Source organism: Danio rerio, chromosome 13 (assembly GCF_052040795.2).
Source record: "Danio rerio strain M-AB ecotype USA chromosome 13, GRCz13ab, whole genome shotgun sequence".
Lineage (NCBI taxonomy): Eukaryota > Metazoa > Chordata > Actinopteri > Cypriniformes > Danionidae > Danio > Danio rerio.
Genome location: NC_141033.1, coordinates 22,410,001 through 22,427,833, shown reverse-complemented (window position 1 = coordinate 22,427,833; position 17,833 = coordinate 22,410,001). Strand labels below are relative to the sequence as shown.

Here is a 17,833-nt window from a genome sequence, read left to right as displayed (position 1 = left end):
AGAGAGAAATGCCCACCATGACTTGTCAACATTGCTGAGGTAGCCAGAGTGCATGAGTATATGTGTGAGACCAATGCAGGAGTGCATTAAAGCAATGCAGTTAAACACCAGCATATTGCTCTATTCTTAACCAATGACACGCATTCAGTATTAATACACAGTTGCAAAAGATGAGCTATTTAAAAACTTGAGAACCACACATGTGTAGGAACAGCTGAAGATGGCCATAGCAACGTCAAAAGGCAAAGGATCTAGAGCTCACAAACGCCTTTAAATCCGTAAAGAAAGCAGCACACGTCACATTTTTTAATGTGACAAGATATGAGAATATAAAGAGTTAACGAGATACAGTACAAGCCGCGTGGAGCGATTACAAGTAACAAAACACAATTAAATACACATTTTGCAAGCTAGAGAAAACAAGGAGGCAACCATTTTAATCAGACTTACATGTTTGAACTGGAGGAAGAAACTGACCCATGAACTGTGTACTGTGAACTGATAAAGTTTCTTAAAGTTTAGCTCTGTCTAGTCCCATTCATCAATAGTCTTTTCTAATCCTTCATTTAACAAATGGCCACGAATCCCCTGTTGCAGGATGTATTATTGCATTAACCCTCTTTCGCACGCAATATGATAAACCTGTAAAAAAAATTTAAAAATACTTGACTGTTTTTTTAAAATGGCTTAACTTGAAGTGCTGTAAAAAAATTTTGGAAAAAAGTCTTTTTTTAAGGTACTTTATGAAATAACAACTTCCAACAGTGGATCTACCTGAGAAATTTCAAAATTAAAACTTTTCTTTATAATTTATATATATATATATATATATATATATATATATATATATATATATATATATATATATATATATATATATATATATATATATATATATATTTTTTTTTTTTTAATAATTTAATTAGTGTTGCAGCACTATGAGCTTTAACTCAGAACTTATCAATGACACCTTAAACATACTTTACCACAACTCATATTCTAACAGCTTTCATTTATTCTATTCTTTTTTTGCTGAATATTATTGAAAACAATCATAATATTGTATTATCATGTATACAGTAAATATCAATATTATCTCCAGTAAATATTATAACAAATAAATAACAAGTCTAGCATATCCAGATGCATTAGAATAATATAGCTACTAGCTAACAATGGTTATATTTATTATACTATACTACGCCTGTCTTATTTGCATCTGAGCTAACTTACCTGAACTCACTCTATCAAATGTCCAGTCTGCATCCTTCTTATGGTTACTAAAACCCATCTCACCCTCACTTTCATCTGCAGGAATAGCCAGTTCTGTCCTTTTCTACTTTATATTACCATAGAACATGGTGGTGCTCGCTAATACACTGTTCCCTGTATTGATATATATTCAAAAGTAGTATTGCCATTAAAACTAGATTTTATCCATAATGAAAATGCCATTAACATATGAATAATCAACATTATATTTTTACCATTCATGTTGTTATTGCTACAACTTAAAAGTTCACAGCTCACCTTGCTAGCTCGCTAACCCATTGCAGTATTTTTTATTTTTATTTTTATTTTTATTTTTTTTTGGAGGTTCAGAACTTTATTCAGGCTTCCAGAAAGGCACTAAACTCAAAATGAAGGAGGATAGACGAGTCTGAGGAGGAAAATACACATGGTGGTACAAATGAAACATTCCAGATACACACAACACAACGGCACTCCATTGCAGTATTGCGTGTTCCACTAATGTACAGTGTTGCCATTTGGTAACACACATTTGATCGATTTACAAAAAACTAATTTGGTTTAAAAAGTTTTGAGTTGTGAATATGTCATCATAACTTACTGGAGGTGATGTTTCAGGTTTTTTTGTGGATCTGACATAATTTGATCCTTTGTTTTTATTGACGTTTACATTTGCATTTAGCAACTACTCACAATAAATGCCAGTCTGTAAGAAATTGTCCTACAGAAAAACACAGCATGTCATGTGACTTAACCAAAGCACATCATTGGCTACTCTAAGGTCTTCTCTTTCCAACAAAAAAAAAAAAAAAAAAAATGTTGGTCTTAAAGAAACAGTGGCAGGGAAATGAACATGCGTATCATGTTACCATATGGTTACGCCGTGCAGTAGAGGGTTAATCACCAGAACGTTCATTTATTAATGTTCACTCATCTTCAGTCATGATTAGTCTCACACAATAGAGCTGAAGATCTTTGCCTGAACCTGACAGGACTCGGTGGGACCCAATGGGTTCGGGTAAATTCTGGCTAATTTTTATCATTTTAGACGGGGTCGGGCCAGTCTTGGGCTTGCATGGTAAATGAACAGTCATTGTGATGCATTTCGATTAGCGCGAGAAAGTAATCAAATCGTTTGTTACAACATTAAAATCCATCCCTGCAAAGGTGAAACAAATGATGACGGAGAAGTCAAAAAGTGTGAATTTTGACTGCGGTCAAAAAAGCCGTCAATCAAAATGTTTTTTGTCAGCCTTGGGCCGAATTCTGTTGGGCTCGGCCCTACCAGGCCTAACGTTTATGGCCCTATTACAGCTCTACCACACACACCTGCATACTGCAAGCATTTGAACGGAAAGGCACGTTCAAGCTCTTCATGTTTGGTATTGTTTCGTGTCGAAGCCGATGCGAACAGGAAAAAGATCCGGACAAATGAGTCTAATCTTTTTTTTTATCTATATTTTTAAACAAGGTGCACTTTCAGATTTAAACATCCCCTGTATGTTTTCATTCACCTAGAGCTGTGTTGCACGCTGCACGAAAGGTAATTTTCAAAAACCTATAATAGGGGCTCTTTAAGAAATGTGCCTATCAACTTGCTGAATCTATGACATTTAAGGTAGTAGTGACACTAATTGATATTAGCAAGTTAGTAAGTGCACTTCATTGTTACAGTCGGTAAACTCTATCAACAGAATGTAAAACAAACAGTAAGAGTGCTTAAAGGTTTTGTACTTGTGTGGCCTTTCAGTATTCCAAAATACAAATGCAGAAGACATGTTATTAACAAAAACACAAAAGACAAACGATCTCTCAAAACACATAAACTCACAGCTGTTGGGCCAGTTTACTTGGCTCGTTTCACTGAACACATAAACAGGCACATCTGACGATAAAATGGGGCACGGATAAATATGCAGAGCCAGAAATTCAGACGTAAACATCCAGACTCAAATACAAACCAAAAATGAGAGCAGATACATTCTCATATCCGTTTGCAAATCTGCACGCAGACAGTAGGGGGGCTCCATTAACGGGTCTGAGATGGATCCATCAATGTGTCCAACAAACAGTTTCATTACTATTGCATGCAATTTGATTAATAAATCATTCATTTTGAGGATCATGGTCATTACTGAAGAACGGTTGTTGAGGTGTTATGTGATTCAGCATTCAGGATGTAAGTCTCAAACACTCATCTGCCATCGTTCAGGATGGGTGAATCACCGTCTTTAATCACCTCAACGGTTTCCATGGGGATGTGAAAGTACATTTGAGTGCTTGTCACTTTATGCACGTAAACTTGGTGACTATGCAACCACAAGTGGACAAAATAAAAAAATAAAAAAGGTTGACTTAAGATGCTGGTTTGTAGATAGTCTAGCTGGTGAAGCTGGTTAATAAGAACCTGATGAGATAGAAAGCTTGATAAATGCAAATTTGATGATGTGTAACATTCTTATCTACTAATAAGAGTCAATTATAGTGTAGTTTCAGTTTGATTGAAATGTTTTACTAAATTTAAATCTATTGTAGAGAATGTCATGTCCAAAATCAGTGCAGACATGTATGGGAATGTGGATAAATCTTTTAGAAAATTACATTACATCTTTCTTTCTTTCTTTCTTTCTTTCTTTCTTTCCTCCCTTCCTTCTTTCCTTTTTCTCATGGTCCTTTATAAAATGAATTATTTTTAATAGGGATGTTCTAAATATTAAGACCATATCGGTCTACTTTTCATTCAGTCATTATTGGGTATTTACTTTTTTAAATTTTACCTTATATATCTTGGATTTATATTTTCATACTTAAAGAATAGTTCATTCAAATGTGAAACTGTCTGCACTATTTACCCACACTCAAGTGGTTTCAAACCTTTTTGTTTTTTGATTCCTCTTGATTGCTAAAGAAAATAGCTTGAAGTAAGCTGAAAAAATGTAACCATTGAAAGCTGAAACTGTATTTATACATACAGACTATGCTGACAAACTCTCAATTTTAGGTAAAAGCATCTGTCATGTTCTCAATTAGTCAGTTAAAGTGGAAGTGAAGCAGTCAGTTCAGTTTACATTATTTTGCTAAATGATTTCCACTTAAATTAATATATATATATATATATATAACAAACTCGATTAATTTAACAATTTTGATTATTTTGATATTTTAGTGCAAGGGGCACCATCTTGGGATATTTGCTGTGTCTGATGTCACGGGTTGGTTCCCTGAGCTAAACAGACACAGTGACAGTAATGGACTGACCACGGAGACTGCAAAGCTTAATTTATCCCAATGTGTCAGGTTGTGGATGTGGAGCTGGAGCTAATACAAGCATCAAAGTTGTGTCTATTATAAAAAAACTACATTTATTCATTTTTTTTTATTATTATTACCAATCGTTTGATGTGCTTTCGCTAACTTCAACAAGGTCCAGTGCTTAATGTAATGGCGCGGGTACTTTAACTTTTCACTACTATAGCCCTCACCTCTGTTTTTTTTTTTTTTTACATTGCAGGTTTTTACTTTCTTCATAAAGAATGTTGAGAGATCAATAATATGTCTCAACATAATCCACACAGATGTGACTTATTAAAGCATGAAGTCATGTGTTTTAATTGTTTAATTGGACCAAAGTACATCAAACTAATGCTATTTAAAAATAAAATCGAAAACATATAATATTTTTATTTGTATGAGCAATATGACACGAGTAGCAGTGTGATGTGGCTGTATATTAGTACTAGTGGGTGGCGTACCAGTGATGATATACAGCCAAATCGCACTGCTATAAGTGTGATAGTGTGTTTATACAACAGTTTGATGGCATGATCCTGTATAAAAAAAGAAAATCAAACACGGAGAGTCTCAAAACCCTTTTGTGAGAGGAACTGTTTTTTTTTTCACCATTCCCTCACATCTGCGGCTGAACTGCAGAAACTAACGTCACTATATAACAGAATAACGTCAAAATAACAGAAGCAGCAGTTATAACTAAAAAATAAAATTCTAACCAGAGCCTACTGTATGAGTCATGTCAGTGTACTGTAACACAGTAAACAAACCTACATGTACATCCGTTCCACTGCCATGCGATGTGCAGCATGAGCGAAACATCAACAAGGACAGCAATCACCTCACTGAGCAGCACCAACAAACAAGACAAATCCATCCATGCCATTCAGGTATGCATTGGAAGTTACAGAACTTGCGTGCCATCTAACTATCCACCCACAGGTTACACAAGTGCTATTTAATTTTTTTTAAAGATGCAGGGTGGGTAGAAAAGAGAAACTTTTGAGAAGTCAGCCTAAGTCCTGGGGATCTCATTACTGCTTAATACATTATCAGTGCCAGTGGCGGTGGAGCAGCCTGTTACAAACACATCCACACAGCATTCTGTCTTTATAGACTTCAGTATGTACACACAGACACACACACACACACACACACACACACACACACACACACACACACACACACACACACACACACACACACACACACACACACACACACACAGGGCACAGTGTCAGCCCCAAAAGTGCTATTTAAGCCACTGATAAGTTCCCTTAGCCACTATGAACAGGGGGCTTGCTGACACAGCACAGCAGAGGTTGCCATTAAAATTAATGTCCTGGGATTAGAAAGACACTTAGGTGGGAATTAATACCAGAGAACATTATGAGAGGGTTAAACATGTGCTATGATGCTAATGAGAGCACCGTTGTGTTTAGTTGAAGGGTTTGTGTGTGTGTGTGTGTGTGTGTGTGCGTGTGTGTGTGTGTGTGTGTGTGTGTGTGTCTGTGTGTGTGTGTGTGTGTGTGTGTGTGTCACTCACTCTCTGAATGACAGAATGCAGGGAAGATGATAGGTTATGCAGAGATACTCACAGCTGGCACTGGTCTCCTTTGACCCCTTTAGTGGTACAGTAGCATTTCCCTGAGCTGGAGTGGCAGACGTTGGCATGGTTGTTACATCTGCAGGCTGAGGAAAAGACAGAAAGGGAAGAAGTGTGTTAAAAAAATAGTTCACTCCAAAATAAATTCTGTAGACAATTATTCAAACGCATGTTGTTTCAAAACTGAAATGCTATTGTCATCACTGTTAATGTAAACTCATTAATATAAACTTTTGATTCCCAACTGAGGCCTGTTCCACAAAATGAGCTAAACAAACTCTGGGTTTACAAAACCAGCATCTCCAAACTGGTTAAAACCAGGTTACAGGGTTTCACAAAGCTTGCTAGAAACTGTCTCTGTTAGCTCAGAGTTTATCACAAAGTTTGTGTTTAACTCTGGATCATATGCACTTGAAAGTGTGACACATGCACATGTGAGACAGCCAGCAATTCATTTCCCTGTTGAAGATTAAGAGATAACATTTACAGAAATATAATGCATTTATGAGGCAGAAATAAACACTGCTGGTGCAGCGAAAGTCTGAGTAGGCAACTTAAAGAAAATATGATTAGATCACGCTAATCAATCCTATAGTTTAATAATTTAGGTTCACAAAGAGCTCTAACGTCATGTATTTAAGCAACTTTATATTAATATTTAAATGTAAATCTTAATATAAAGCCAGGGTTGACATGGTGGCTCAGTGGTTAGCACTGTCGCCTCACAGCAAGAAGGTCACTGGTTTGAGTCCCGGCTGGGCCAGTTGTCATTTCTGTGTGGAGTTTGCATGTTTTCTCAGTGATCGGGTGGGTTTTCTCCAAGTGCTCTGGTTTCCCCCACAGTGAAAAGACAAAATTGCCCAGTATATGAGTGCAGGTGTAAATATGAGACTGCATGCGTGTTTCCCAGTACTGGGTTGCGACTGGAAGGGCATCTGCTGCATACCACATATGCTGGAATAGTTGGTGGTTCATTCTGCTGTGGCATCCCCTGATAAATAAGGGACTAAGTCGAATGAAAATAAATGAAATAATTTAAAGCCATTATTATTAACTAGGGCTGCACAATATATGGTTTCAGCATTGATATCGCAATGTGTCTCATCGCAAAGAAATGCAATGTTTAGTTGACTTTGCTGAGTATTTTTTTACATTTACATATACAAACTCATAAAGCATGCACTGCTTTTTTTTTTACTTTTAGCTTTGCTTTATTGCATACATCAATGCTTGTAGTTTGTTTGTTACATTTTATGCATGACACACTCCCCTGCAGAATCATCCCAATCAATCAAAATTAATACATTTGATAACACTTTAGAGACCAGTTCTCATTATTAGCTAGTTGCTTATTAGCATGCATGTTATTGAAATACTGGCTGTTTATTAATACTTATAAACTACAAATTCTGCTAATCTTATTCTACATCCCTAACCCAATACCCGAACTACCTTGATATCCATTATTAAGAAAATTAAAAGTTTATTAAAGCAAAAGTCATATTAATTATTTGCTGTTAGCAAGAATTTAACCTGACTATATATTTTTTACAAATAGTACTAATCAATCATTTGGTGAAATTTTATAGATAGATTATATCAAAATATATCTGCATATACCTGTATGCCCCTATGTTGACTGCTTCCTGTCTGACGATTCTGTTTAATCAACTTGCGTTTGGATCCGCACTTCCTTTGTCAGCGTCCACCTCACATTACACTTTTAGTCTAAAAAGCTTTAGTTTGGAACAAAAAGACTGGGAGTGGCTTAATGTGTCAAATAAACATGACTTTACTTGCAATCTCTAACCCAAAATAAACCCAAACTGGCTTTGTGCAACATGTCTCTGTACATGCTATAAGGCTTGATGGACTAAAAATATACTTTTTTTAAATTTATATGCGAAAGTAGGAAACATTGTTTACGAGACAGCTTATGTCAGATTTGTTTTGTAATATTTTATTAATATGTGAATTTGACAAGCATTATTTGAGATTAAAATATCATTAAGTAAATAGGATTTAGTCTTGCTTGACTGAAATGCTGCCCAGAGGCATAGTAAATACGGCCACAGTGTGAACTGACTTTTCTTGAGGAGAAAAAAAAAAAAAAAAAACTGAACAGTAAGTAACTTGAAACTCTGAGACAAAACATTGATTTGGACTTAACCGACCTATTCATTGAGAGAATCCTACTCAAAGGAATCATTTATTCATAAATAACAAATTAATTTAACACTTTTCTCATGAAGTCTAGTACGTGCAATATTTTCAGATCAAATGTGCCTGTAAGTAGAACTCTAAAGTCTAAATAGGCAGAACACACTTTGCATATAAACAGCAACTATTTTAACAAACCTAAGCCAACATCTCTAGTGTTCCTTTTTCTCATTACAGATGCAATTCTCATTAAAGGTAATCAGACAGTAATTTAAAAATGAAACCACACACGCACACGCACACACAAATGCAGTTTAAGCACTGAGCAGAGACCATTTACTCAACAAAGAGAGAGTTCATTAAGCAGATTAGCATCACTGAGGTGAGGCTCCTAAACAAGACTCTTCTATTCTTTACCACTCAATGACAAACCAGAACAGCACACCTATACAATATGAATAACTCAAGAATACAACAAGAATAACATTAACGTAATGACATAACTCTAAAATGCCAAATCCAAAATAACCATATATAACAGAGCTCTCTGGAACGTTGTATCAGTCATTAAGTATGTTTACATGGACACCAATAATCCGATTTCAATAATATTAAGACAATACTCTGATTAAGAATCTATCATGTAAACAGTGATTTTTGATTAATTTATTCCGATTAAGGTCATAATCAAACTAAACAGAAATCGAATTAAGACATGTGACAATTTTAGTCGCATTATTGAAGTGTAGTACAGACATGTAAACATCGCAATCAAACTATTACCGTCATATAGGACTTTTCATCACATTTTGTGACAGGATATTCTACCCGCATTGCGAAATGCAGAGTTTTTTTCTTTCCATTCATCATGCAGTATCATATTCCATTAAAATAACACTCTTTTAGCAGTTCAAACTTCATACGTGCATCCAATACCTCAGTTTGTTGGGCTGGGGCATGCATATGATCCAATGTTCCTGAATGAAAGTAAAACCGCCAAACGTTCGAGGTTACAGAAGTAACCCTTCGTTCCCCGAGGAGGGGAACGGAAGTGCCATAGAGTGGATGAAATCCATGAATGGGAGGATTCGGATCAGAAGCCGCTTGTCTGGAGAGTATTGAACGGGCCAATGAATGAAATTAATTGGCAGCGTAAGCTTGCGCAGGTGTGCTGCATCGGCAATTGTCCCAGCATATAAGCACACCTGAAGCCAGCAAACGCTATCCTTTTAAGCTGAAGAGACTTTCAAACAGCTAAGGGACAGTCATTATGGCGACGGAGTATAGCACTTCCGTTCCCCTCCTCGGGGAACGAAGGGTTACTTCTGTAACCTCGAACGTTCCCCTTCGGTTGGGGAACTTCAGTGCCATAGAGTGGATGAAATCCACGAATGGGAGAAGTATGGAAAGCGCCATAGTGACTGCACCTTACCAACACCCCCGATGAGGAGATAGTCAAGCAAGCGTGACACACCCACATCATGGGAGGCGCGGTCCTCCAACGTGTCCCTGGCCCTAATTTATCCTACTTCAACAGAAGTTTTACGGATTTAGATATATTTTTTGGGAAGTCGTGAGCATCTAGATAATTCTCGGAAAATACGACAGTACGTTGGGAAGCGTGCAATCCCGATAGGGAGGACGCTGCGGAGGCCATCCGTTACCCAAGGGGGGATAGATGGCAGAATTACATATGGACTAGCCCTAAAAAGGGGGAGTACGCATAGCAAAAGAGTGGTTAGCGGAGAGGGAAGACACGGGTCCACCCAGGGGGGGGACTTAACCGTGGCGGAATAAGCATATGGGATCGCCTAGTGGGGATCACACATAGCAGGCACCTATACCCAAAACGCGGGCTGACCAGCGGGCAGACCTACAACGTAGTGGGCCAGCAAGTGACTCCTCCGCTGAGTCAGTGCCGGGGGCCACGGAGGAATCTGCAGGGCTCATCTGACGGGGAACTTTACTGACAGATAAAAGGGCGCACGTATCTCCGTGTTAGGGAAAATGGCGCAGCAAGTGTGTCTCAACACCCTACCGAGTTGTCTCCTCAATCACCAAGGGGTTACCTAATACCCTTGAGGAAACCGGCTCCACTCGCAGATTGTAAAACCTTGCAAATGTGTTGGGTGTCGCCCAGCCCGCAGCTCTACAGATGTCTGTTAGAGAGGCGCCGCGTGCACGCGCCCAAGAGGATGCAACGCTCCGAGTGGAGTGTGCACGCACTCCCGGGGGACACGGCTGACCTCGACTCGAATAAGCGAGTGAAATGGCATCCACAATCCAGTGGGATAATCTTTGTTTCGATACGGCACTTCCCTGCTGCCGACCGCCATAACAGACAAAGAGCTGCTCAGATGATCTAAAATTCTGAGTACGGTCCACATAAATGCGCAGAGCGCAAACTGGACAAAGTAAAGAAAGGGCTGGGTCTGCCTCCTCCGGGGGCCGCGCTTGCAGGTTCACTACCTGATCTCTAAAGGGGGTGGTAGGAACCTTGGGCACATAACCGGGGCGGGGTCTCAGGATGACGTGAGAGTAATCCGGCCCGAATTCCAGGCACGAGTCACTGACCGAAAATGCCTCCACTGACGGGATCGCCTCATACCCCCTGGCAGCTCCGCCGTCAAGGGCGGTGAGGGCGGAGGTACACGCAGCACGGGCAGAGAAAGGTGCCCTCCAAGACTGTGTGAGCCTACTGTGCACTTCCGGGAAGAAGGGGACGAGAGGCTTCGAAGGCTTCGCCTTCTGGTCCTCTACGTAGCACCCATCTAGTCGGTCCGGCCGCGGAGCTGGGGGATAAACCATCTCCAACCCGACGGGCGAAGCAGCCCGGGAAAGCACGGCTAACATGTCCGCTTCAGGATCCGATTTGACAGCTCTCACCTGCCCGGACGGGGCGAACGGGTCCGGATCTTCGTCTGACAGTGAAAGCCCACCCTCCGATGCCGCGGAGGACATCTGATCTCCGGTGTCAGCGAGTGTGAGAGCTACCATCTGGTTAGACGGGTCACTCCCACTACCCGAAGCTTGGATGGAGCGCCGTGAGGAGTGAGAGGTCCGCGAGCCCGTGGGCGGCGGATTATCTCCCGCTGGAACCCTCAGATCTACCCGAGCGCCCGCTGCTTTTTTAGAACAGGAGGCAACTGGGGTGGCTCGCTCTCTTACGAAAGTTAGCCGGGATCTTAGCTGTGCAACGGTCATGGCATCGCAATGACGACATGAACCGCCCGCGAGCACCGCATTAACATGCTGGACCCCCAAACATGCAATGCAGTGATCGTGTCCATCATCCGGAGCCAGGAAACCCCCGCATCCAGAAACGCACAGTCGGAGGCCATCCTGAAAAGAACGTGCTGCACGACTGTGTTGCTCTTTTAGAAAAGTTTGCAATAATACGCACCGCTCTGGAGGACCGGACCCAAAGAACCGCAGGCAAGGGGGAAACCCAGCTCGACCGTCTGCCACCGCGAAGACCCACTCTGGACCGGGAGACACACTCGTTCGCTCTGAAGTGCTGAACAGCAAGAGGAACCCTCATCGACTCACTCAGAAAGGATCTGAAGCTAAAAGGATAGCGTCTGCTGGCTTCAGGTGTGCTTATATGCTGGGACAATTGCCGATGCAGCACACCTGCGCAAGCTTACGCTGCCAATTAATTTCATTCATTGGCTCGTTCAATACTCTCCAGACAAGCGGCTTCTGATCCGAATCCTCCCATTCATGGATTTCATCCACTCTATGGCACTGAAGTTCCCCAACCGAAGGGGAACTGCAGTTACTGTCAAAAAATCTAAAAAAATGAAATTAAAATAAAATGAAACACCAGAGAAAATGTGGATTGTGTGGTGACGCAATGACGTTAATTGAACTATGTGTTATAAGGTGTAAAATGGGATCATGAAAGGAACATTAAAAAAAAAAAAAAAACTCATGTCAACAACTTAATCATATTATTGTCATGTTCAGATTAAAGAAACTAATTTGATTACTGATGTACATTTAAACATAATCACTTTCTTGGTAAGGCAAGTGTAATGTAAACAGTGATATGGTTGACGATCTGATATGTAAGTATTGGGAACTCCCTTTAACTGATATTTACTTAATTCAAACAAAAAAGGTTGCTCAGACTCTGACTTGTGTCTAGGCAGCAGTAGCCTACAGATCACACCTCTTAAGCCCTCTTAAGCCACTCATCTGGAGGCCCTTTCTACAGCATCCATGGCAGACATGATAGCCATCTTCTTCACAGCTGTAGACCTTACACAGACAGCATAGCCTCTGCATCCCATTTAACACTGTCCATCATTCCACCCTGCATTCCTTCACAAGGAATTTGAGCTGCCTTCCCAGATAATCCTGAACCTCCCATTTTAAAGTCGAGGTTAACTTCCCAGCTTCTGATTTGGCTGTGATTATGGCTGCCCCCAGCCTTGAAAAAGGTGATGTTCCTCCAGTGACAACCATGAATGTTGATGGCCATGACTTCAGCACCTGATTGTGTATGGAAATGGCCCTCCCCTTGGTACAGTTGCACCAGCCATCAGTTACTGTACAAACTAAAATCTAAAGTTCACACTAGAGGCTTAGATATTACTAGCTTATTATAGAACGTATGTTGTAACATCTCTGTAAGGTAATGCATAGTTGCACTGAATTACATAATACCTAATCAGATGTCTTCAAATAATAGCCCGAACATCAATTTATCAAAATCAAAATAGCCTACACATGCAACAGAGCAGGAACAGAAAGAAAATTTCACAAAATTTCACAAAACAAAAACTCCCATTGAAAGATGTGAGCAGAGGGACAACTTGCGGTTCATCTGTCATCTGTTTTCTATTGTTATTCATGGGCAAATACTTTTACAAATATTTAGCTGGAACATAAAGTTACGTTTAAACTAAGTTCAATGGTGCAACAAAAACCCTATTTAGAAGTGTGTAACACAACACAGAACCTATTTAGAAATATGTAAGTTGTGTTCTTTTACATCACAACTAAGCTATAGTTAAACGTATGCATTGCTGCTGCAACTAACATGTTGAGCAGCTGCTTAAGATGTGCTCTAATTAATCTTTTCGGGGCATAGAAGAGACAGTCCTAAACTATTCTTACCTCAGATATACAGATTTGCTGAGCTACAAAGTAAATCATATAACACTCAGGTCAACAACTTTATTCAATGTGCATTTGTAACTGCTGTAAGGAACTCCTGCTAAGAGGCCATGCTGCTGAATCATTTTAACCCCAGGTGTGGAAATGAACATTTTCTGGGCTACAAAGGACATCACAAACTGTTAAGGACAAAAACTTGATCCACTAGGGTGTTTTGTAACAGATAACGGTTCCGGAGATGATCTCCAATGTACCATCCTAGGCCATGCTCCATGCTACTTCATCACCATCATCTCCCTGGTCTTCTCCTCTTTAGCCCCTGCCCACACATCCTTTAAGACTAACTGATGGGCCATATGATCCAACTCATTCTATAGTGGGTTTATGGGTTGGCTCTTAGCCGTGCCAGGCCTATAGCTACCATAGTAAACTCTTGTCTCTCAACAGGGATAAGTAATCATCAGGCCTTCCTCTGTTCCTACATGCTGTTTATCCACGCTATCATGCCTGCCTATGTCAGCCTCAAGCACTTTGAGTCACAATAGAGTAGAGCCTTTCTAGACTGAGATCTAGGCATGCGTTGATATTGGAGTGGAGACATACTGTAGGAGACTTTTTTCGTCAAACAAAGCTGTTCTTGGAGCTTCATATGATTACAGATAAACAATTGATGTCACAAATAAGGCCCAATCCCAATTCGATTTTTGTACCCCTACCCCTTCCCCTCGGCCCTTACAACTGAGGGTTAAGGGGAAGGGCTTCAAAATTTAACCCTTAGAATTGGGACAGCACTACAGCACCTGCACACATCATCATGTCATCGCGATCTCTTGGTTCATATGAGATCAGACGTATGCGACTGCTGTTGTTATTCCATTTGTGTTATTTTTTGGTATGTATCTTCAGACAATCACTGAAGGTGTATAATTTGTTTTCATAAGAATCCAATGTGGAAAAAAGACCGTAATACTGAGCACTTAACCCCTGTGGCCATATACATCTATGTAAACACACCAAAAACAACATTAACAATATAGCAGACACTGTAAAAGCCCATTCCCAGCCACTAGACATTACTGACAGGGTATTCGAGTGTCATCAAGTGTCAGAATGTTGTGGGACTGCTAAACAGGAGTTATGATTATGGATTATAGACGCTTATAAATATATTAAAACATGTGCTTGTTTGTTGTAAAAATTAGTAATAATGACAAACAAAAACTCATTTGTGGGTCTCCTTACTTCCGGGTGCAGTTGTGGCTGGTGTATTCTGGAAAATTTTCTTACCCCTTGGTTTCGAGTGTGGTCCTGAAAAATCTTAATTTGAACGGCTATTCACCCCATCCCCTTAGCCCTACGTCTTTAAGCAAAAGAGAATTGTGACACCCCTACCCCTTGGCGTGAACGCGCAAAATGAGGGGTAGGGGTAAGGGGGAGGGCTAAGGGGTAGAATTGTGATTGGGCCTAATTTTTTGAAAATGTTTTTGGTTTCTTTATTGAACTTCGAATGTCTCTGGACAATTGCTGTACATTGCAAGACTTAAAATACATCTGCTTAGCTGTGCCTTTACCAAATGAGCACTGTGCTATGTCTGACAGATCACACTATTATGTCTTTCTTTTCTTTTTTATTCTTTTATAATCTGTTTTAACACTTTTGAATCTGTATTATCTGTTTTTAATCACTTTTATTATTTGTTTTTAGTTTCTTATACTTGTCTCCTTTATTCCTGTTTATGTAAAGCACTTTAAATTGCCACTGTGTATGAAATGTGCTATATAAATAAACTTGCCTTGCCTATATGGTAGTGATGAGTTGTTTTTGAATGAATCTTTTGCATGACTCAAGAACGATGACTCCTCTCAGAGAGTGAATTGTTCAGTTGTGCATGCGCTCATGTGCAGGTGGAGCAGTAGATTAGTTGCTTTTTCAAGTCTTCTATCGGGTTTGAGTCGTTCATTCATCATTTGAAAGACAGAAGCCAATCATATGCAGTCAGAGCCATAAAAACATTTGATCCATCCATCTACAGTTTCAGTTACAGTTTTTAATTTGAGTCATTCGTTCATCACGTTATAGATAGAAACCAATTATATGCATTTAGAACAGGAAAAAGATTTGATCCATTCGTCTCTGGAGTCCTTGGTTTGAGTCATTTGTTCTTCACGTGAAAGACAGAAGCCAATCATATGCATTTATAGCAGAAAAAAAGATTTGATCCATTCCTTTCTCGAGTCCTCAGTTTGAGTCGCTGAAAGACAGAAGCTAATCATGCATTTAGAGCCAGAATAAGATTTGATCCATTTATTTCTCAAGTCTTCATGTTTGAGTCATCCCTCTTTACATGCTGTCACATGAAGAACGAACGACTTAAAAACCAGACTTGAAATGGTTAACCAATCATGGATCTTTTCGGCTCAGACTGTGTCTATTGGTTAAGCTTATATGGGACTGTCTATGTGATGTGAAAGAACCACTCAAATTTGAAGACCTGTCAGAAGAGGTGAGCTGACAAAATCATAGACAAAAGACCAAGGAAACAATAAATTATTTATTTTATTTTTACATTTTAATATTTTTTTTGTCAAAATGAGCGAAATGACTCGAAAAAAGATTCATTCACCTCACTGAAGGAGACTTAAAGGTCAGAGTGAAGAATGAAGGATAAGGGAGCTCTCGGACTTTATCTAAAACAGGTTTTCATCTTTTATCATTTGTAGGTAACCTAATAGTCTAAAGTTTGATTGCCTAAGAAAGAAATAGCACTCCTCTCTGCGACAGGTGGAATAAAACATCCACTAAACGACTGCATGTTCTCCTAATAATTATCTGAGGGTTTTTTCTGCTAAAGATGCAGGTGTTTATCAGCACATTCATCACCTTGACACAGAGGTGATTGCACACTATGATGAGGTGAGGTTGTGTTTACGTAGATCTAGTCGCACATCTTTATGCTGTACACATCAATTAGCGGGCTTAATTGGTGTGCAATTTGTAGATTACGGCCGTATTTGTAATGCTACGTAGCAAGTTTTCTCAGGTACAACTGATGTCAGCAGATTCCGCATGCCTTAAATTCCTTCTCCTCCCTAAGTGTCATATTATACAATGCCATTAGACTATAAAATGAACTAGCTTCTTTCACTGAGCGACCCTATATAAAAATGTTTTTCATTCACTTGTTTAAATAGCATGGGGCAGCACTCCCAGACACAGGTTTTATTTGAATCCAGATACAGCCATGAAAAGGGCTGTCATATTTCTAAATGAAATAAATAAAGAGGAACAAAGGATGAGAGTGAAAGAGAGAGAGATAGAGAGAGAGGGAGGGGGCAGGCTTTTTATCAAGAGGCTTTACAGCAAGTTGGCTTTTTTATCTGCAGGTCTGTTCTTTACACAACCCTTCGTTCGAATTCCCCCAGCATGCACTGGAATTGCTCTTTTATGCCAGCCAACAAGAGACAAATGACAAAGGAAATATAATTTTTTAACACTCAAGATTTTATTGATGTTGTCTGCTAGGGCAAATCAATGTATTGCTCCATGGCTGAACTTAGTATTGAGGGGATTTTCCAAAGCACAAAATGCATATTTTAGAATTTTTAATAGCTTATTCATATACTGTTTGTGTGCATATATATATATATATATATATATATATATATATATATATATATATATATATATATATATATATATATATGTGTGTGTGTGTGTGTGTGTGTGTGTGTGTGTGTGTGTGTGTGTGTGTGTGTGCACACATATACAGGTTTCCAACCTTACAGCAAAAAGCTGAATTTTAATGGCATCTATTTGGATCACACTACGGTTTTTGAATGACAGATCTGACCATTTTTCAGATCAGCAAAAGAGGGAGGAGACAAATGTCATTTGCTTTCCATTTGTACAAAAGTATTACTGCAAAAACCATTGGTTTTAACAAACATAACTTAGAACCTGTAAATTTAATAAAAATGAAAATCAAGAAAGAACCAGCTGAAAAAACAAATATATTCAAAACGAAAAATGATCTTTGCTACTGTTGCTGATGATGCTAAATATAGAAATCTAACATCTTGTACAACATAACATAATTATTTAATAATTCACACAAAAAAAAACTTAATGGTATATTTTAGGTATATCTTTTTTGAAAACCTATTAAGTGACATAAGGTTGATGGTTGTTTGTCGCCACCCATTGGTTACACATAGTAATCGCAAAAGCATTCACCAGCGTTAAGTTCTATTAAACAGTGATTTTAATCTTTACCATGAACATCAGTGTTTATATCTGAACTACAAACTGTTATCACAGTACTTCTGCGTTTTTTGACTGTTTGTAACTAACCGAAAAAGTAGAAAAAACTAAAACTCTCTCAATCAATCGTAGATTTGAATGCA

At 39.1% G+C, this 17,833-nt stretch overlaps 1 protein-coding gene across 3 annotated transcripts in view; it reads right to left on the bottom strand.

Moving 5' to 3' along the window:
- atrnl1a (attractin like 1a) overlaps window positions 1-17,833 on the bottom strand; it is a 465,931-nt gene that overhangs the window by 265,100 nt on the left and 182,998 nt on the right. For all 3 annotated transcript variants that reach the window (XR_015505851.1, XR_015505852.1, XM_087279119.1), the window contains exon 21: window positions 6,138-6,231. Coding sequence is in view for 1 of the 3 variants with exons in the window: in XM_087279119.1 (XP_087135245.1) it covers window positions 6,138-6,231 (94 nt within the window). In the remaining 2 variants the exon portion in view is untranslated. The remainder of the gene's footprint in view (window positions 1-6,137; window positions 6,232-17,833) is intronic.